The sequence below is a fragment of the Bos grunniens genome, chromosome 9 (genome assembly GCF_055505025.1).
Source record: "Bos grunniens cultivar Pamir isolate PY7600 chromosome 9, Bosgru_T2T1.0, whole genome shotgun sequence".
Taxonomy (NCBI): Eukaryota; Metazoa; Chordata; class Mammalia; order Artiodactyla; family Bovidae; genus Bos; species Bos grunniens.
This window is the reverse complement of record NC_141173.1, coordinates 13,879,653-13,894,227: the sequence shown is the minus strand read 5'-3', so window position 1 is coordinate 13,894,227 and position 14,575 is coordinate 13,879,653. Positions and strand designations below refer to the sequence as shown.

General features: G+C 43.7%; 1 protein-coding gene across 1 annotated transcript; it reads left to right on the top strand.

Annotated features, from left to right (window-relative positions):
- The first annotated feature begins 506 nt into the window (after positions 1–506).
- EEF1A1 (eukaryotic translation elongation factor 1 alpha 1) lies at positions 507–3,912 on the top strand. Its single transcript, XM_086316806.1, has 8 exons — positions 507–539; positions 1,468–1,645; positions 1,902–2,081; positions 2,200–2,496; positions 2,577–2,727; positions 2,825–3,081; positions 3,165–3,399; positions 3,502–3,912. Exons 2-8 carry the CDS (start codon positions 1,502–1,504, stop codon positions 3,624–3,626), a joined length of 1,389 nt encoding a protein of 462 aa, XP_086172932.1. The 5' UTR covers positions 507–539; positions 1,468–1,501; the 3' UTR covers positions 3,627–3,912.
- The last annotated feature ends 10,663 nt before the right edge of the window (positions 3,913–14,575 follow it).

Genomic DNA, 14,575 nt, shown 5'->3' with positions numbered 1-14,575 from the left:
CGAGACTGCAAGGCTGGGCACAGGAGATGGACTGCAGGATAAAGGGATACCCCAATATCGGTCTCTGCACTTAAACCGGGAATGGTATAGAGGGAAGCTTCTGGATGTCCCCACCCGGCCGCCTCCTCGCCGCCCCACCCCCCAGCTGTGCAGCGAGTAATTCATACAAAAGGCGGATTCGCCTCTGCCGGGGGAAGCCCAGGGACCGTCGATAAACTCCCACTACCCTGGAACCGAGGGAGTGCTCGTCCCCGCCCCCCACCCACCCGCTCTCGTCCTCCTCTGGGTCTAGAGGAGCATGCGCGGGGCGCCCAGCGCTCGTCAGTGGGCTGAGCGTACATCGCCCACGGTCCCCGAGACGTGGGGGGAGGGGACGGAGATTGAACCGGTGCCTGGTGGAGGCGGCGCGGGGTAAACTGGGAAAGTGGTGTCGTGTGCTGGCTCCGCCCTTTTCCCCGAGGGTGGGGGGAGAACCGTATATAAGTGCCGTAGTCTCCGTGAACGTTCTTTTTCGCAACGGGTTTGCCGCCAGGACACAGGTGAGTGCCGGGTGTGGCTTCGGTGGGCCCAGCCTCCGCCGACGGCCGCGGCCTTCGCGTGCGTGTATCTCCCGCCGCGCCCGTGGGCATTTTCACCATGTTCTTCACCGGAATTTCGGGGTGTGAGAGGGTGGGGGGGTGGGGAGAGTTCGAGGCCTTGCGCTTTTCTCACAGTCCCTTCGCCTCGTGCTTGGGTTGAGGCCTGGGCTGTGGCACCGTGGCCGCTGCGTGTGGATCCTGCCGCGCTTTGCCGCTCTGTTCCCCCCACCCCGCCGCCACACACACACTATTGAACAACTCCACACAGCCGCGGGTTTTTCGGCCGGGGCGGTTCATCCGGGGCCGGCCGGGGGCTGACAGGCTGGGCTTCTCGGCGCTCGTCGGGATTCGGGGTAGGGGGCGGCCGCGAGGCGCAGAGAGCGCGGGCCTGCTTCCCCGGCGCACATGCCGTAGCGGCCTCGCTGGGCCGAGGCGGGGCGGGAGAGCCGTGGCGGCCGGGCGAGCGGAGCGCCGCCCCGCCCGGCACCAGTTGCGTGCGCGGAAAGATGGCCGCTCCCCGGCCCCTCTGCACGGCTTCAAAATGGAGGACGCGGCGGCCCGGGAGGGGAGCGGCCGGTGAGTCACCCGCACAAAGGGCCCGGGCCCGTCCCTGCCTGGCGCCGCTTCCTTGGGACACCCCCCCCCCCGCCCCCCGCGGCGGACCGGGTGCTGTCCTGGCCCCTCGATGCCTCGTGGTTCCAGAGCGACACATGGGGTGGGGGAGGGGAATCTGGACGGTGGAGCTTATGGGTGGAGACTTGAGTTGGGCCAGCTTGGCGCTAGTTGTAATGCTCCTTGGAATTTGCCCTTGGAGTTTGGATCGTAGCTTTTTCTTCAGCTTCCGGACAGTGGTTTAAAGTTTCCCACACCTCCACCCCTTTCCAATTAGGTGTCGTGAAAACCACCGTTAAACCTAAGCCAAAATGGGAAAGGAGAAGACCCACATCAACATCGTTGTCATTGGGCACGTAGATTCAGGGAAGTCTACCACGACTGGCCATCTGATCTACAAATGTGGCGGGATCGACAAGAGAACAATTGAAAAGTTCGAGAAGGAGGCTGCCGAGGTAGGCAAACTAAGAATATTGGCTGAGCAAATGAATTGAGTGGTGATTTTCCGAGAACTAGCCACTAGTCTAGAGTTTTACTAGTTAAAAGATAAATTGCAAAGTTTGCTAAGTCAGTTAACTTTTGAAAATAAGGTAGATGAACTTAAGTGTAACAGTTGTAAGTGAAATCCAGCATTTTTTCCAAATTAGGGAAAAGAATTTCATGCTGGAGTTCATGGTTTAGTTACCAAGTAATCGTCCTTAATCTTTCTAGATGGGAAAGGGCTCCTTCAAATATGCCTGGGTCTTGGACAAACTTAAAGCTGAACGTGAGCGTGGTATCACCATTGATATCTCCCTGTGGAAATTTGAGACCAGCAAGTACTATGTTACCATCATTGATGCCCCAGGACACAGAGACTTCATCAAAAACATGATTACAGGCACATCCCAGGTTTGTGAGACTAAAAACTACTGAAAATAACTCTTTGGGTCTGTTTTTACACTGGCAAAGCCATGAATCCTTTTGAAGAACTTGGTTTAACAGGATGTGGACTTGTTTTCTTTCAAAGGCTGACTGTGCTGTCCTGATTGTTGCTGCTGGTGTTGGTGAATTTGAAGCCGGTATCTCCAAGAACGGGCAGACCCGTGAGCATGCCCTTTTGGCTTACACCCTGGGTGTGAAACAACTAATTGTTGGCGTTAACAAAATGGATTCCACTGAGCCACCCTATAGCCAGAAGAGATACGAAGAAATTGTTAAGGAAGTCAGCACCTATATTAAGAAAATTGGCTACAACCCCGACACAGTAGCATTTGTGCCAATTTCTGGCTGGAATGGTGACAACATGCTAGAACCAAGTGCTAATGTAAGTGATTTTCAAGTTTTTAAGACTTAAGTTCTGTAAGGGGGTTTAGTTTGATGGTAACACAGCCTTTCTTGTTTTAGATGCCATGGTTCAAGGGATGGAAAGTCACCCGTAAGGACGGCAATGCCAGTGGAACCACCCTGCTTGAAGCTCTGGATTGCATTCTGCCACCAACTCGCCCAACTGACAAACCCTTGCGTTTGCCTCTCCAGGATGTCTATAAAATTGGTGGTAAGTAGAATAAAACCATTAGAATTTGTCTGGGTTGGTACAATACCTTCTGCTTGCATTTAAGGCATTTATTAAGTGCTGTAAACGTTTATTTTAGGTATTGGTACTGTCCCTGTGGGTCGTGTGGAGACTGGTGTTCTCAAACCTGGCATGGTGGTCACCTTTGCTCCAGTCAATGTAACAACTGAAGTGAAGTCTGTAGAAATGCACCATGAAGCATTGAGTGAAGCCCTTCCTGGGGACAATGTGGGCTTTAATGTCAAGAACGTGTCTGTCAAAGATGTCCGTCGTGGCAATGTGGCTGGTGACAGCAAAAATGATCCACCCATGGAAGCTGCTGGCTTCACAGCTCAGGTAACACTTAGAGACAGGTTTTTATTTAATGCTATAATTTTAAGGGTCTTTGAGACACAACTAAATGCAAGTCGTCTTTCCAGGTGATTATTTTGAACCATCCAGGCCAAATCAGTGCTGGATATGCACCTGTGCTGGATTGTCACACAGCTCACATTGCTTGCAAGTTTGCTGAGCTGAAGGAGAAGATTGATCGTCGTTCTGGGAAAAAGCTGGAAGATGGCCCTAAATTCTTGAAATCTGGTGACGCTGCCATCGTTGATATGGTTCCTGGCAAGCCCATGTGTGTCGAGAGCTTCTCTGATTATCCTCCCCTGGGTAAGGATGTTTTTCTGCTGTAATTTAAAACTTAAGTTTTAGAAGTAAACTTAAAGGTTTGAAAAATGTCTCTAATGGTAATACAATGTTTGTTTTTCATAGGCCGTTTTGCTGTGCGTGACATGAGACAGACAGTCGCTGTGGGTGTCATCAAAGCAGTGGACAAGAAGGCAGCTGGAGCTGGCAAGGTCACCAAGTCTGCCCAGAAAGCTCAGAAGGCTAAATGAATATTATCCCCAATACCTGCCACCCCAGTCTTAATCAGTGGTGGAAGAACGGTCTCAGAACTGTTTGTCTCAATTGGCCATTTAAGTTTAATAGTAAAAGACTGGTTAATGATAACAATGCATCGTAAAACATTCAGAAGGAAAGGAGAATGTTTTTGTGGACCATATGTTTTGTGTGTGGCAGTTTAAGTTATTAGTTTTTAAAATCAGTACTTTTTAATGAAAACAACTTGACCAAAAATCTGTCACAGAATTTGAGACCCATTAAAAAAAGTTTAATGAGAAACCTGTGTCTTCCTTTTGGTCAACACTGTAACTCCCTACAGTACTACTTTGGTAAGAGTTGCTCATAAGCTATTTCTGGTAAAACAATTTTCAAATTATGGGTTTGTATTTCTAGGGTGGAGCTTCAGGTTTGTTAACCTTGTGTTGAGAACTCATCTGTTTTAATAACATCTTAAGCATTGGTGCAACACTTTTTTAGATTAGGACAGATGAACAAAGTAACTTTTATATGTAAGCTAGTTTGTAAGGTCAGATTCTATAGTATAGAAGCTCCTGTTGCATATAAAATTTTGTATGGTTACATAAATGAATAAATCTATGTCATTTAGTTTGCCAGGTATGAGGATGTGCATTCACATTTATAATAAGTAGTTAATCTAAAATGTGAGACTTAATAGTATTGAGTACTGCCTTGCTAGAGTTAATTGTATACAGGTTCTAGGAAAAATAAAAGATGCTGGAGGCTAATTGTGTTTCCTGTCACTTAAATAGAAATGAACTTTATAGGAATTCTCATCAAATGGGCAAGGTTGGGTGAATGAGAACATTGCTACATTGGTGAGGAGGTAAGGCCCATTTGGGTCTGAGTGTAGGTTCATCTAGTTAATGTTTTCAAAGTTAACTGCCATTTTAAAAACTAGAAAGGAAACTGGAACTTGTCATTTGCAGGTTGCTATAATTTGACAGTTGAATGAAAATAACCCTTAACTCTAGAGGAATTACTTTCATAACCTGTCAATTGTAGGGCTTGTTCACAAATGGGAAAAACTAGGTGGTCAGTTGATAATTGATCTCTGGTATAAGCAATGTAATTCTAAGTTAACCTTGGTTTTGATAGTAAGTCTTACGCATTTGCAGAAACTGAGTAATTCTGTATCTGATAACTAGGCTTTTATAATAGGAAAATTAATCCAGCTGAAACTGGTGAAATCACACCAGATACCATTCTAGAAGCCTTTTTTATGAATAGAAAGCATCCTGTGAGCTGTAGACAGGTGGATTGTTAATTGCAGTTTTTCCTGGATAAAAATAATTTATATGGCCATTGGTAGGGACTCTAAAATGACAAAGGATTTGGTCCCTAGCTTGTTCCTTAATGTTTTGACAGATATGGTGTTAACTGATTAAAGGAGATATGAATAAAGATTGCTAGCTAGTAAATAGCTGGTGAAGACTTGTCTTCACAAGGAAGGTTTCATTGCAGAAAATAGCTTTTAAGTGGAAGTTTAAGGAGAGCAGGACAGTTGGCATGCTTGGAGCCATAGATTTGTCTGTACAGAATTGCTGTGAGTGCCACCTACTGGTGGTCACTACAGACTAGTTTAAAACATGAATTTCTAGATTCAGGATGAATGTTTTGCTCAGTTTTATACAGTTGCTTTCTGAATATGAACTGACTGAAAAGATTTATAAAACAAACTGGTGCTTGACCTTAAACCCCATTTTTAAAATTGCCTAGCTGTTGAAATGGAATCTTGTTGAAACTTGGCCCCAGGAATTCTTGTGTGGTTTCAGAATATGAGAGGCAGTATGATTTCTGAAAAAAATGATTCTTAATCCTATTCCCAGAATAGGCAGTATAGTTGAGTTTTGGCCAGATTAACTATGCTTCAGGGGTTTTTTCAAGAGCATGAGCAATTCATGTGGTTGGGTTCTGGTCTGCCCAAAAGCAAATTGCATATACTAAAGAGCTTGATTATTAGTAATTTGCAGAATGGGGTATATAAATACCAGGACAGGACTATAGATATTTTTATTAAAATGTATTTACCTTGGTTACCTTTTGTTAGGTTGAGCACTGAGCTCATGCCAAAAACAGGCTGTTTCTGGCTCTATATACAATTCTTGAAATGCGCAGCTCTAGAAAAGGGATGAAAACTTGTGTGTCAAGATGTCCTTTTATGTTTTCTGTTGATAGGTGTTAGATGTCCTTGTGAAATGCTGCAAGATGATGTATAGTCACTTGGGAATTATTAAAGGTATATTAGTTATTCCCTTGTATCTTAAAAGGAATGAGCAGCATGAGTTCTCAATCTTGTGATGAGAAGAGCAAGCTCTTCCATATGAGAAAGAAGGTGGAATGAAATGCATCTTCCTTTATTTGCAACGTTCCTGAAACTTTTCCTGATCTGGTTTTGGTTTTCATGACTTCTGTCCTTTTTTATTCCAAACTTAGAGGGTCCCTCACCCAGGTGGCATCAGAGTCCTCTGTTTGCAGGCCTCCGGGAACTTCCTAGACTAGTTAAAATCACAATTGAAGTTGCATTGCTTGCTCAGGTGATAGTGATTTAGAAAAAACTTTGGAAACTGCCACATGGCTTCTGAGAGGTCATTGACCTCTGATCCAATGGAAAACTTGGAAAGGATCATATGGGTTTCTTTTCTAAACAGGTTATGCTACATAGTTCTGCTGTTAATAGAAATGAGTGAGATTAGTGAGTTTGTCATATACCTTGGACAACCTTCAGCAGGTCCATGGATCACCAAGCCTTGAGTGCTCAGTGACAACAAAGAGCATGTTAATATTTCAAGTAAGCAATAATAGAAAAGTTAGCAGAATATTTTAAAGTTCTTACAACTTTTTTCATTAAAATTTACCCTGTAAAAAGCATTTTGCAAGTTTTGATAAAGTTTACCAAAAACAGTTTATTTACCACAATCATGGTATAGAATATTTCCGTCACTTTTCCCCTTCCCAAATTTCCCACGTCCCTGTATGGTCAATCACTCTTCTCTACCTCTTATTCTTGGTAACTACTGACCTATATTCTTTCCCCGTTTCGATTTTTAGCAGTGTCACATAACCTGAATTGATACCATATATAGCCTTTGAATCTGGTTTCTTTACTTTGCATGATGCCTTTGAGATGATCTGTTTTGCATGTATCAGTAATCTGTTCCTTTTTAATAACTATAAGCTTGTTTACAGCTGAGGGACATTGGTTGTTTTGGATAATTACAAATAAACCACTAAACATTCACATATAGGTTTGTGTGTGATTATAGGCTTTCATTTTCCTTGTGTAAAAACCTAGGAGTGGGATTGCTTACTCTTGGCAAGTGTATGCTTTTTAAGAAACTGCTAAAAAATTTCAAAGTGAACCGTTAGTAATTTAAGGGAAGTTAAGTTTTATTTTGATATGAATTTTTTGAAAATAATTCATTTGGCTGTTATTGTTGTCAGGTCTCAGTTGTGGCACATGGGATCTTAGTTGCATCATTATCTCCCGTTGCAGCACAACTAGGGGCTCTAGTTGAGGAGTATAGGGTTAGTTGCCTGGGATCAAACCCACATCCTCTGCATTACAAAATGAATTCTTAATCATTGGACCACCAAGGAAGTTGCTGATGTGATTATTTTTTTAATGAAAAGTAATTTGAGTAAGGTTTCTCTTGTAGCTCAGTCAGTAAAGGTTCTACCTGCAGTGCAGGAGACCCGGGTTCGATCCCTGGGTTGGGAAGATCCCTTGGAGAAGGAAATGGCAAACTGCTCCAGTATCCTTGCCTGGAAAATGTCATGGACAGAGGAGCCTGGTGGGCTGCAATCTATAGGGTTGCAGAGTTGGGCTCAACTGAGTGACTAACACTTAATTTGACTAAGTGTTCCACTGAGATTCTAGGACAGGGGTGCCAGACACTATTCTATTCCACAAACTTGGGATAGGATTGTGAACAAAACATAGTCCATGCCCTTGGAGTTGATGGTCTACTGGGGGAACTAGATACTGAGTTAAGTAGGCAAAATCTGAGTTCTGGTGATGCTCTTAAGGGAAAGAAGGATGCTCTGAGCAGAAAGAGTGAAAGAGATGTAATTTAGATTGTCTAGAGAAGGTTATTTGTCAGAAATAGCTGAGATCTTAAAGGATAAGTAAAAATTATGAATTGAAAAATGTGAAAACGTTGCACTACTCTGTAACAATTACATAGAATCATAAGTCTTGTGGGTGTGAGTCACTCAGTTGTGTCTGACTCTTTGGGAGCTCATGGACTGTAGCCTGTCAGGCTCCTCTGTCCATGGAATTATCCAGACAAGAATACTGGAGTTGGTAGCCTATTCCTTCTCCAGGGAATCTTCCCAACCTAAGGATCGAACCTAGGTCTCCTGCATTGCAGGTAGATTCTTTACCAGCTGAGCTACCAAGAAAGCCCTAGAAAAGTCTTGAAAACCTAAGAACCTTTTAACTACTCAAATCGATATTGAATATGCTCATGGCAGTTTTTGGTTGATTACTTTGTCAGTGTGGGGTTGTCAGAAGCACAGTTGCTCAGTTGTGTCTGACACTTTCTGAGCTCATTGACTGTAGCCCACGACTCTTTTTGACCCCATGGGCAGTAGCCCACTAGGCTTTTCTGTTCATGGAATTTTCCAGGCAAGAATAGTAGAGTGGGTTGTCATTCCTATTCCAGGGGAGCTTCCTGACCTGGGGTGGGGATTGAACCCTCATCTCCAGCATCCCTTTCCTTGGCAGGCAGGTTCTTTATCTCTGAGTCACCTGGGAAGCCCCATATCGCTGTCACTGCTATTACAAATGAGACTGAGGTATGGAGGCTACTAGATGATCCCCTTGCTGGATGAAATTTTTTATTTATTTAAATACTATTGTTGGTAACATAACTAGGGTATTCTCTTCGTCTAATTGATTACATTTTCTTTAAGAGTTACTAATTTACCTGAAGATGCTAGTCAGTACCTCTCAGTCACATCTAAACTAAACACTTCAGTTCCTACAGCTGTTTCTTAAATTGAAGTATAGTTGATTTAAAATGTTTTTTTCAGGTGTACAGCAAAGTGACTCAGTTATATGTGTATATATTCAGTTTCAGGGGCTTCCCAGGTGGCTCAGTGGTAAAGAATCTGGCTGCCAAGCAGGGGATACGGGTTCCATCCCTGGATTGGGAAATGGTATTACCCACTCCACTATTCTTGCCTGGGAAATCCCTATATTCCCACGAGGGCCATATTCCATGGGGTTGCAAAAGAGTTGGACATGACGTAGGGATTTTAACATTTTTTCCCAGACTCTTCCTATATAGGTTATTAAAAAATACTGAATACAGTTCCCTGTACTATACAGTAGATTTTGTTGGTTATATATTTCTGTTTTTGTTTTGTTGGGTTTTTTGGCCTCACTGCACGGCAACACTTTGGATCTTAATTCCACATTCGACAAGGGATTGAACCCACACACCCTGCAGTGGAAGTGCAGAGTCTTAACCACTAGACTGCCAGGGAAGTCCCTGGTTATCTTTTTCCTTTTGTATGATTCCATTTATATGAAATGTCCAGACTAGACAGAGCCAGAGAGAAAGCAATGATTAAAAATATTCTAAAATTTAGTGATGGTTACACAACAGTAGATACACTCCAAATCATTGACTTTTATACTTTAAAGAGGTGAATGTTGTATGTGAGTTACATCTCATAGCTTTTTAAAAAAATGTCAGGTATCAGGACAGCCCAGAGGTCAGTTGTTTAAGGCCAAATGTCCATCATGGGTTGATTGTGCAGTCTGTCTTTGATCCACACACTACACAAGGCAGTTACTACACAGGTTACTAGTTCTTTGCCCTAGTAGAAATCAGCACAATTGAGAGATCTCAATTTCCCTAAATAGGTTGATATTAGGTGGGGTGTGTGAATGTGTGTATGGCTTGTCAATTAAAGTGACTTGAAGCAGAACCACCTGTGTAGCAGGCCCTGGTTGGCTTTTGGGTATGTGAGTGGGGAGAGGAAGGAACGTGTCCCAGTTTTCTGTTATTTAGTCACTAAGTCATGTCTGATTCTTTGCAACCCCATGGACCGTAGCATACCAGGTTTCCCTGTGCTTCTCTGTCTCCTGAAGTTTGTTCAAACTCGTCCATTGAATTGGCAATGCTATCCAACCATCTCATCCTGTTGCCCCCTTCTCCTCCTGCCCTCAATTTTTCCCAGCATCAGGTCTTTTCCAATGAGTTTGCTCTTCACATAAAATCACCTGTGACCATTTCATGTGTCCTGGGTTTCTTTGTGGCAGGCACTGGGTTCCATGAGTGAGAATTTTAAGGGAAACAGATGGAAGCCTTATCTTTAATAGGACTCAGCTTTGGAATTCATGTAATGTCATTTCTGTAGTCACTGGCTCACTCCACAGACCCCAACTCTAGGTGAGAGGAGTGTCACTGTCATGTGGTAGGAAGAGCATGTGAGATAGAAGTTGTGGTCATCTTTGGAAAATACCGTATTTTTATGATAGTGTGTATAGTTCAGTCTCTCAGTCCTGTCCAACTCTTTGGGACCCCATGGACTACAGCATGCCAGGCCTCCCTGTCCATCACCAACTCCTGGAGTTTACTGAAACTCATGTCCATTGAGTCGGTGATGCCATCCAACCATCTCATCCTCTGTCATCCCCTTCTGCCTTCAATCTTTCAGGGTCTTTTCAAATGAGTCAGTTTTTCACATCAGGTGGCCAAAGTATTGGAGCTTCAACATCATTGCTTCCAGTGAATATTCAAGACTGATTTCCTTTAGGATGGACTGGTTGGATCTCCTTGCAGTCCAAGGGACTCTCAAGAGTCTTCTCCAACACCGAGTCCAAAAGCATCAATTTTTCGGCGCTTACAGAGAAGGCAATGGTACCCGACTCCAGCACTCTTGCCTGGAAAATTCCATGGACGGAGGAGCCTGGTGGGCCGCAGTCCGTGGGGTCGCTAAGAGTCGGACATGACTGAGCGACTTCACTTTGACTTTTCACTTTCATGCATTGGAGAAGTAAATGGCAACCCACTCCAGTGTTCTTGCCTGGAGAATCCCAGGGACGGGAGCCTGGTGGGCTGCCGTCTATGGGGTCTCATAGAGTCAGACACGACTGAAGCGACTTAGCAGCAGCAGCAGCTTTCTTTATAGTCCAACTCAAATCCATACATGACCACTGGAAAAACCACAGCCTTGAATAGAGGGACCTTTGTTGGCAAAGTATTGTCTTTGCTTTTTAATATGCTGTCTAGGTTGGTCATAATCTTTTAATTTCATGACTGCAGTCACCATCTGCAATGATTTTGGAGCCCCCCAAAATAAAGTCTGTTTCAGTTTCCCCATCTGTTTGCCATGAAGTGATGGGACCAGATGCATGTTTTCTGAATGTTGACTTTTAAGCCAACTTTTTCACTCTCCTCTTTCACTTTCATCAAGAGGCTCTTTAGTTCCTCTTCACTTTCTGCCATAAGGGTGGTGGTATCTGTATATCTGAGGTTATTGATATTTCTCCCAGCGATCTTGATTCCAGCTTGTGCTTTATCCAGCCCAGCGTTTCTCATGATGTACTCTGCATGTAATTTAAATAAGCAGGGTGACAACATACAGCCTTGACGTACTTTCCCAATTTGGAACCAGTCTGTTGTTCCACGTCCAGTTCTAACTGTTGCTTCTTCACCTGCATGCAGATTTCTCAGGAGGCACGTCAGTTGGTCTGGTGTTCCCATCTCTTTAAGAATTTTCCACAGTTTGTTGTGATCCACACAGTCAAAGGCTTTGGCGTAGTCAATAAAGCAGAAGTAGATGTTTTTCTGGAACTCTCTTGCTTTTTTGATGGTCCAGCGGATGCTGGCAATTTGATCTCTGATTCCTCTGCCTTTTCTAAAACCAGCTTGAACATCTGGAAGTTCATGGTTCATGTACTGTTGAAGCCTGGCTTGGAGAATTTTGAGCATTACTGGTGTGTGAGATGAGTGCAATTGTGCGGTAGTTTGAGCATTCTTTGGCATTGCCTTTTCTTTGGGATTGGAGTAAAAACTGATCTTTTCCAGTCCTGTGGCCACTGCTGAGTTTTCCAAATTCAGTGTGTATATGTTACTCCCACAGAGAAGGCAATTGCACCCCACTCCAGTACTCTTGCCTGGAAAATTCCATGGATGGAGGAGCCTGGTGGGCTGCAGTCCATAGGGTCACTGGGAGTTGGACACAACTGAGCAACTTCACTTTAACTTTCATGCATTAGAGAAGGAAATGGCAACCCATTCCAGTGTTCTTGCCTGGATAATCCCAGGGACGGGGGAGCCTGGTGGGCTGCTGTCTATGGGGTCCCACAGAGTCGGACACGACTGAAGCGACTTAGCAGCAGCAGCATGTTACTCACAAATTCCTAATTTATCCTCCCCCAGCCCTTCCCATTTGGTAACCATAAGTTTGTTTTCTATCTATGGGCCTATTTCTGTTTTGTATGTAAATTCATTTGTATTACTTTTTAGATTCCACATACAAGCGATAATCATACTTGTCTTTGGCTTAGAATTATAATCTTTAGGTCCATCTATGTTGCTGCAAATGGCATCGTTCCTTTTGTATAACTAAGTAATACTCTGTTGTGTATATACACCACATCTTCATCCATTCATCTTTTGATAGTCCTTTACATTGCTTCAATTTCTTATCTATTGTAAATAGTGTTATGAAGATAGGGGTGCATGTATTTTTTCAAGATACAGTTTTCTCCAGATAAATACCCAGAAGTGGGATTGCTGGATCATATAGCAACTATAGTTTTTTTTTTTTTTTTTAAGGAGCTTCCATACTGTTCTACATAGTGGCTGCATCAATCTACATTCCTACCAGTAATGTAGGAGTATTCCCTTTTCTCCACACCCTCTGCAGCATTTATTATTATTTTAACACTTTTTGATGATGACCATTGACTATGCCAAAGCCTTTGACTGTGTGGATCACAATAAACTGTGGAAAATTCTGAAAGAGATGGGAATACCAGACCAGCTATCTGCCTCTTGAGAAATTTGCATGCAGGTCAGGAAGCAACAGTTAGAACTGGACATGGAACAACAGACTGGTTCCAAATAGGAAAAGGAGTTCGTCAAGGCTATATATTGTCACCCTGTTTATTTAACTTATATGCAGAATACATGATGAGAAACGCTGGACTGGAAGAAACACAAGCTGGAATCAAGATTGCTGGGAGAAATATCAATAACCTCAGATATGCAGATGACACCACCCTTATGGCAGAAAGTGAAGAGGAACTCAAAAGCCTCTTGATGAAAGTGAAAGAGGAGAGTGAAAAAGTTGGCTTAAAGCTCAACATTCAGAAAATGAAGATCATGGCATCTAGTCCCATCACTTCATGGGAAATAGATGGGGAAACAGTGTCAGACTTTCTTTTTCTGGGCTCCAAAATCACTGCAGATGGTGACTGCAGCCATGAAATTAAAAGACGCTTACTCCTTGGAAGGAAAGTTATGACCAACCTAGATAGCATATTCAAAAGCAGAGACATTACTTTGCCAACAAAGGTTCATCTAGTCAAGGTTATTGTTTTTCCTGTGGTCATGTATGGATGTGAGAGTTGGACTGTGAAGAAGGCTGAGCGCCGAAGAATTGATGCCTTTGAACTGTGGTGTTGGAGAAGACTCTTGAGAGTCCCTCGGACTGCCAGGAGATCCAACCAGTCCATTCTGAAGGAGATCAGCCCTGGGATTTCTTTGGAAGGAATGATGCTGAAGCTGAAACTCCAGTACTTTGGCCACCTCATGCGAAGAGTTGACTCACTGGAAAAGACTCTGATGCTGGGAGGGATTGGGGGCAGGAGGAGAAGGGGACGACAGAGGATGAGATGGCTGGATGGCATCACTGACTCGATGGACATGAGTCTGAGTGAACTCCAGGAGTTGGTGATGGACAGGGAGGCCTGGCATGCTGCGATTCATGGGATAGCAAAGAGTCGGACACGACTGAGCGACTGATCTGATCTGATTCTGACTGGTATGAAGTGATACTTTATGGTAGTTTTTATTTGCACTTCTCTAATAGTAATGTTGAGCATCTTTTCATGTGCTTATTGGCCATCTGTATGTGTTTGGAGAAATGTCTCTTTAGGTCTGTAGTTCATTTTTTGACTGGGTTGTTGGATTTCCTTTTTTTAACATTGAGCCCTACAGCTTTTCACTTAGATGCATTGCAGAAGGCAACCCACTCCAGTGTTCTTGCCTGGAGAATCCCAGAGACGGGGGAGCCTGGTGGGCTTCCGTCTATCGGGTCGCACAGAGTCTGACACGACTGAAGTGACTTAGCAGCAGCAGCAGCAGCAGCAGCAGTTTCTTAACCTAGATTCTTTCCATGCCATTCTCCCAGACAGTTTAGAGTGTTTTCACCAAAATTAAACATTATGACCACGGATGCATTAAAAGACTGATTTCTTAACCTAGAGTGTACTTTTATTAATGTGACCCAAGAGATAGTCACCCAAATTTCCTAGTTCCTAAACTGATATATTTGACTAGATCATCAGAGTGGTGTAAATGGATAAAAGCTGTCCTTTTCATCATCTAGCCAGTGGGTGCAATACTGTCTATCTCTTAAGACTGCTGTGAGGGTGAAAAACTGCCAATAAAAGGTAACTTTTATCATCATTAGTCATTTGGAAGATCACAGTTGCTTTGAGCAATACCACTCTACTTCTCTGGACTTCCCTGGTAGCTCAGCTGGTAAGAATCCAGAAGACACGGTTTTGATTCCTGGGTTGGGAATGGAGAATGGAGTGTGGCTACCCACTCCAGTATTCTTGGGCTCCTCTGGTGTCTCAGATGGTAAAATAAATCTGCCTGTATGCAGGAGACCTGGGTTTGATCCCTGGGTTGGGAAGATCCCTTGCCATCCCTTGGGCATGGCAACCAACTCC

Bases quoted from the DNA above. Each gene is read 5' to 3' on its own strand.
- EEF1A1 (XM_086316806.1), top strand. From the start codon at position 1,502: ATGGGAAAGGAGAAGACCCACATCAACATCGTTGTCATTGGGCACGTA. The intron at 2,082-2,199 runs GTTTGTGAGACT...TTTCTTTCAAAG, and splicing joins TGATTACAGGCACATCCCAG to GCTGACTGTGCTGTCCTGAT. The intron at 3,400-3,501 runs GTAAGGATGTTT...TGTTTTTCATAG, and splicing joins CTCTGATTATCCTCCCCTGG to GCCGTTTTGCTGTGCGTGAC.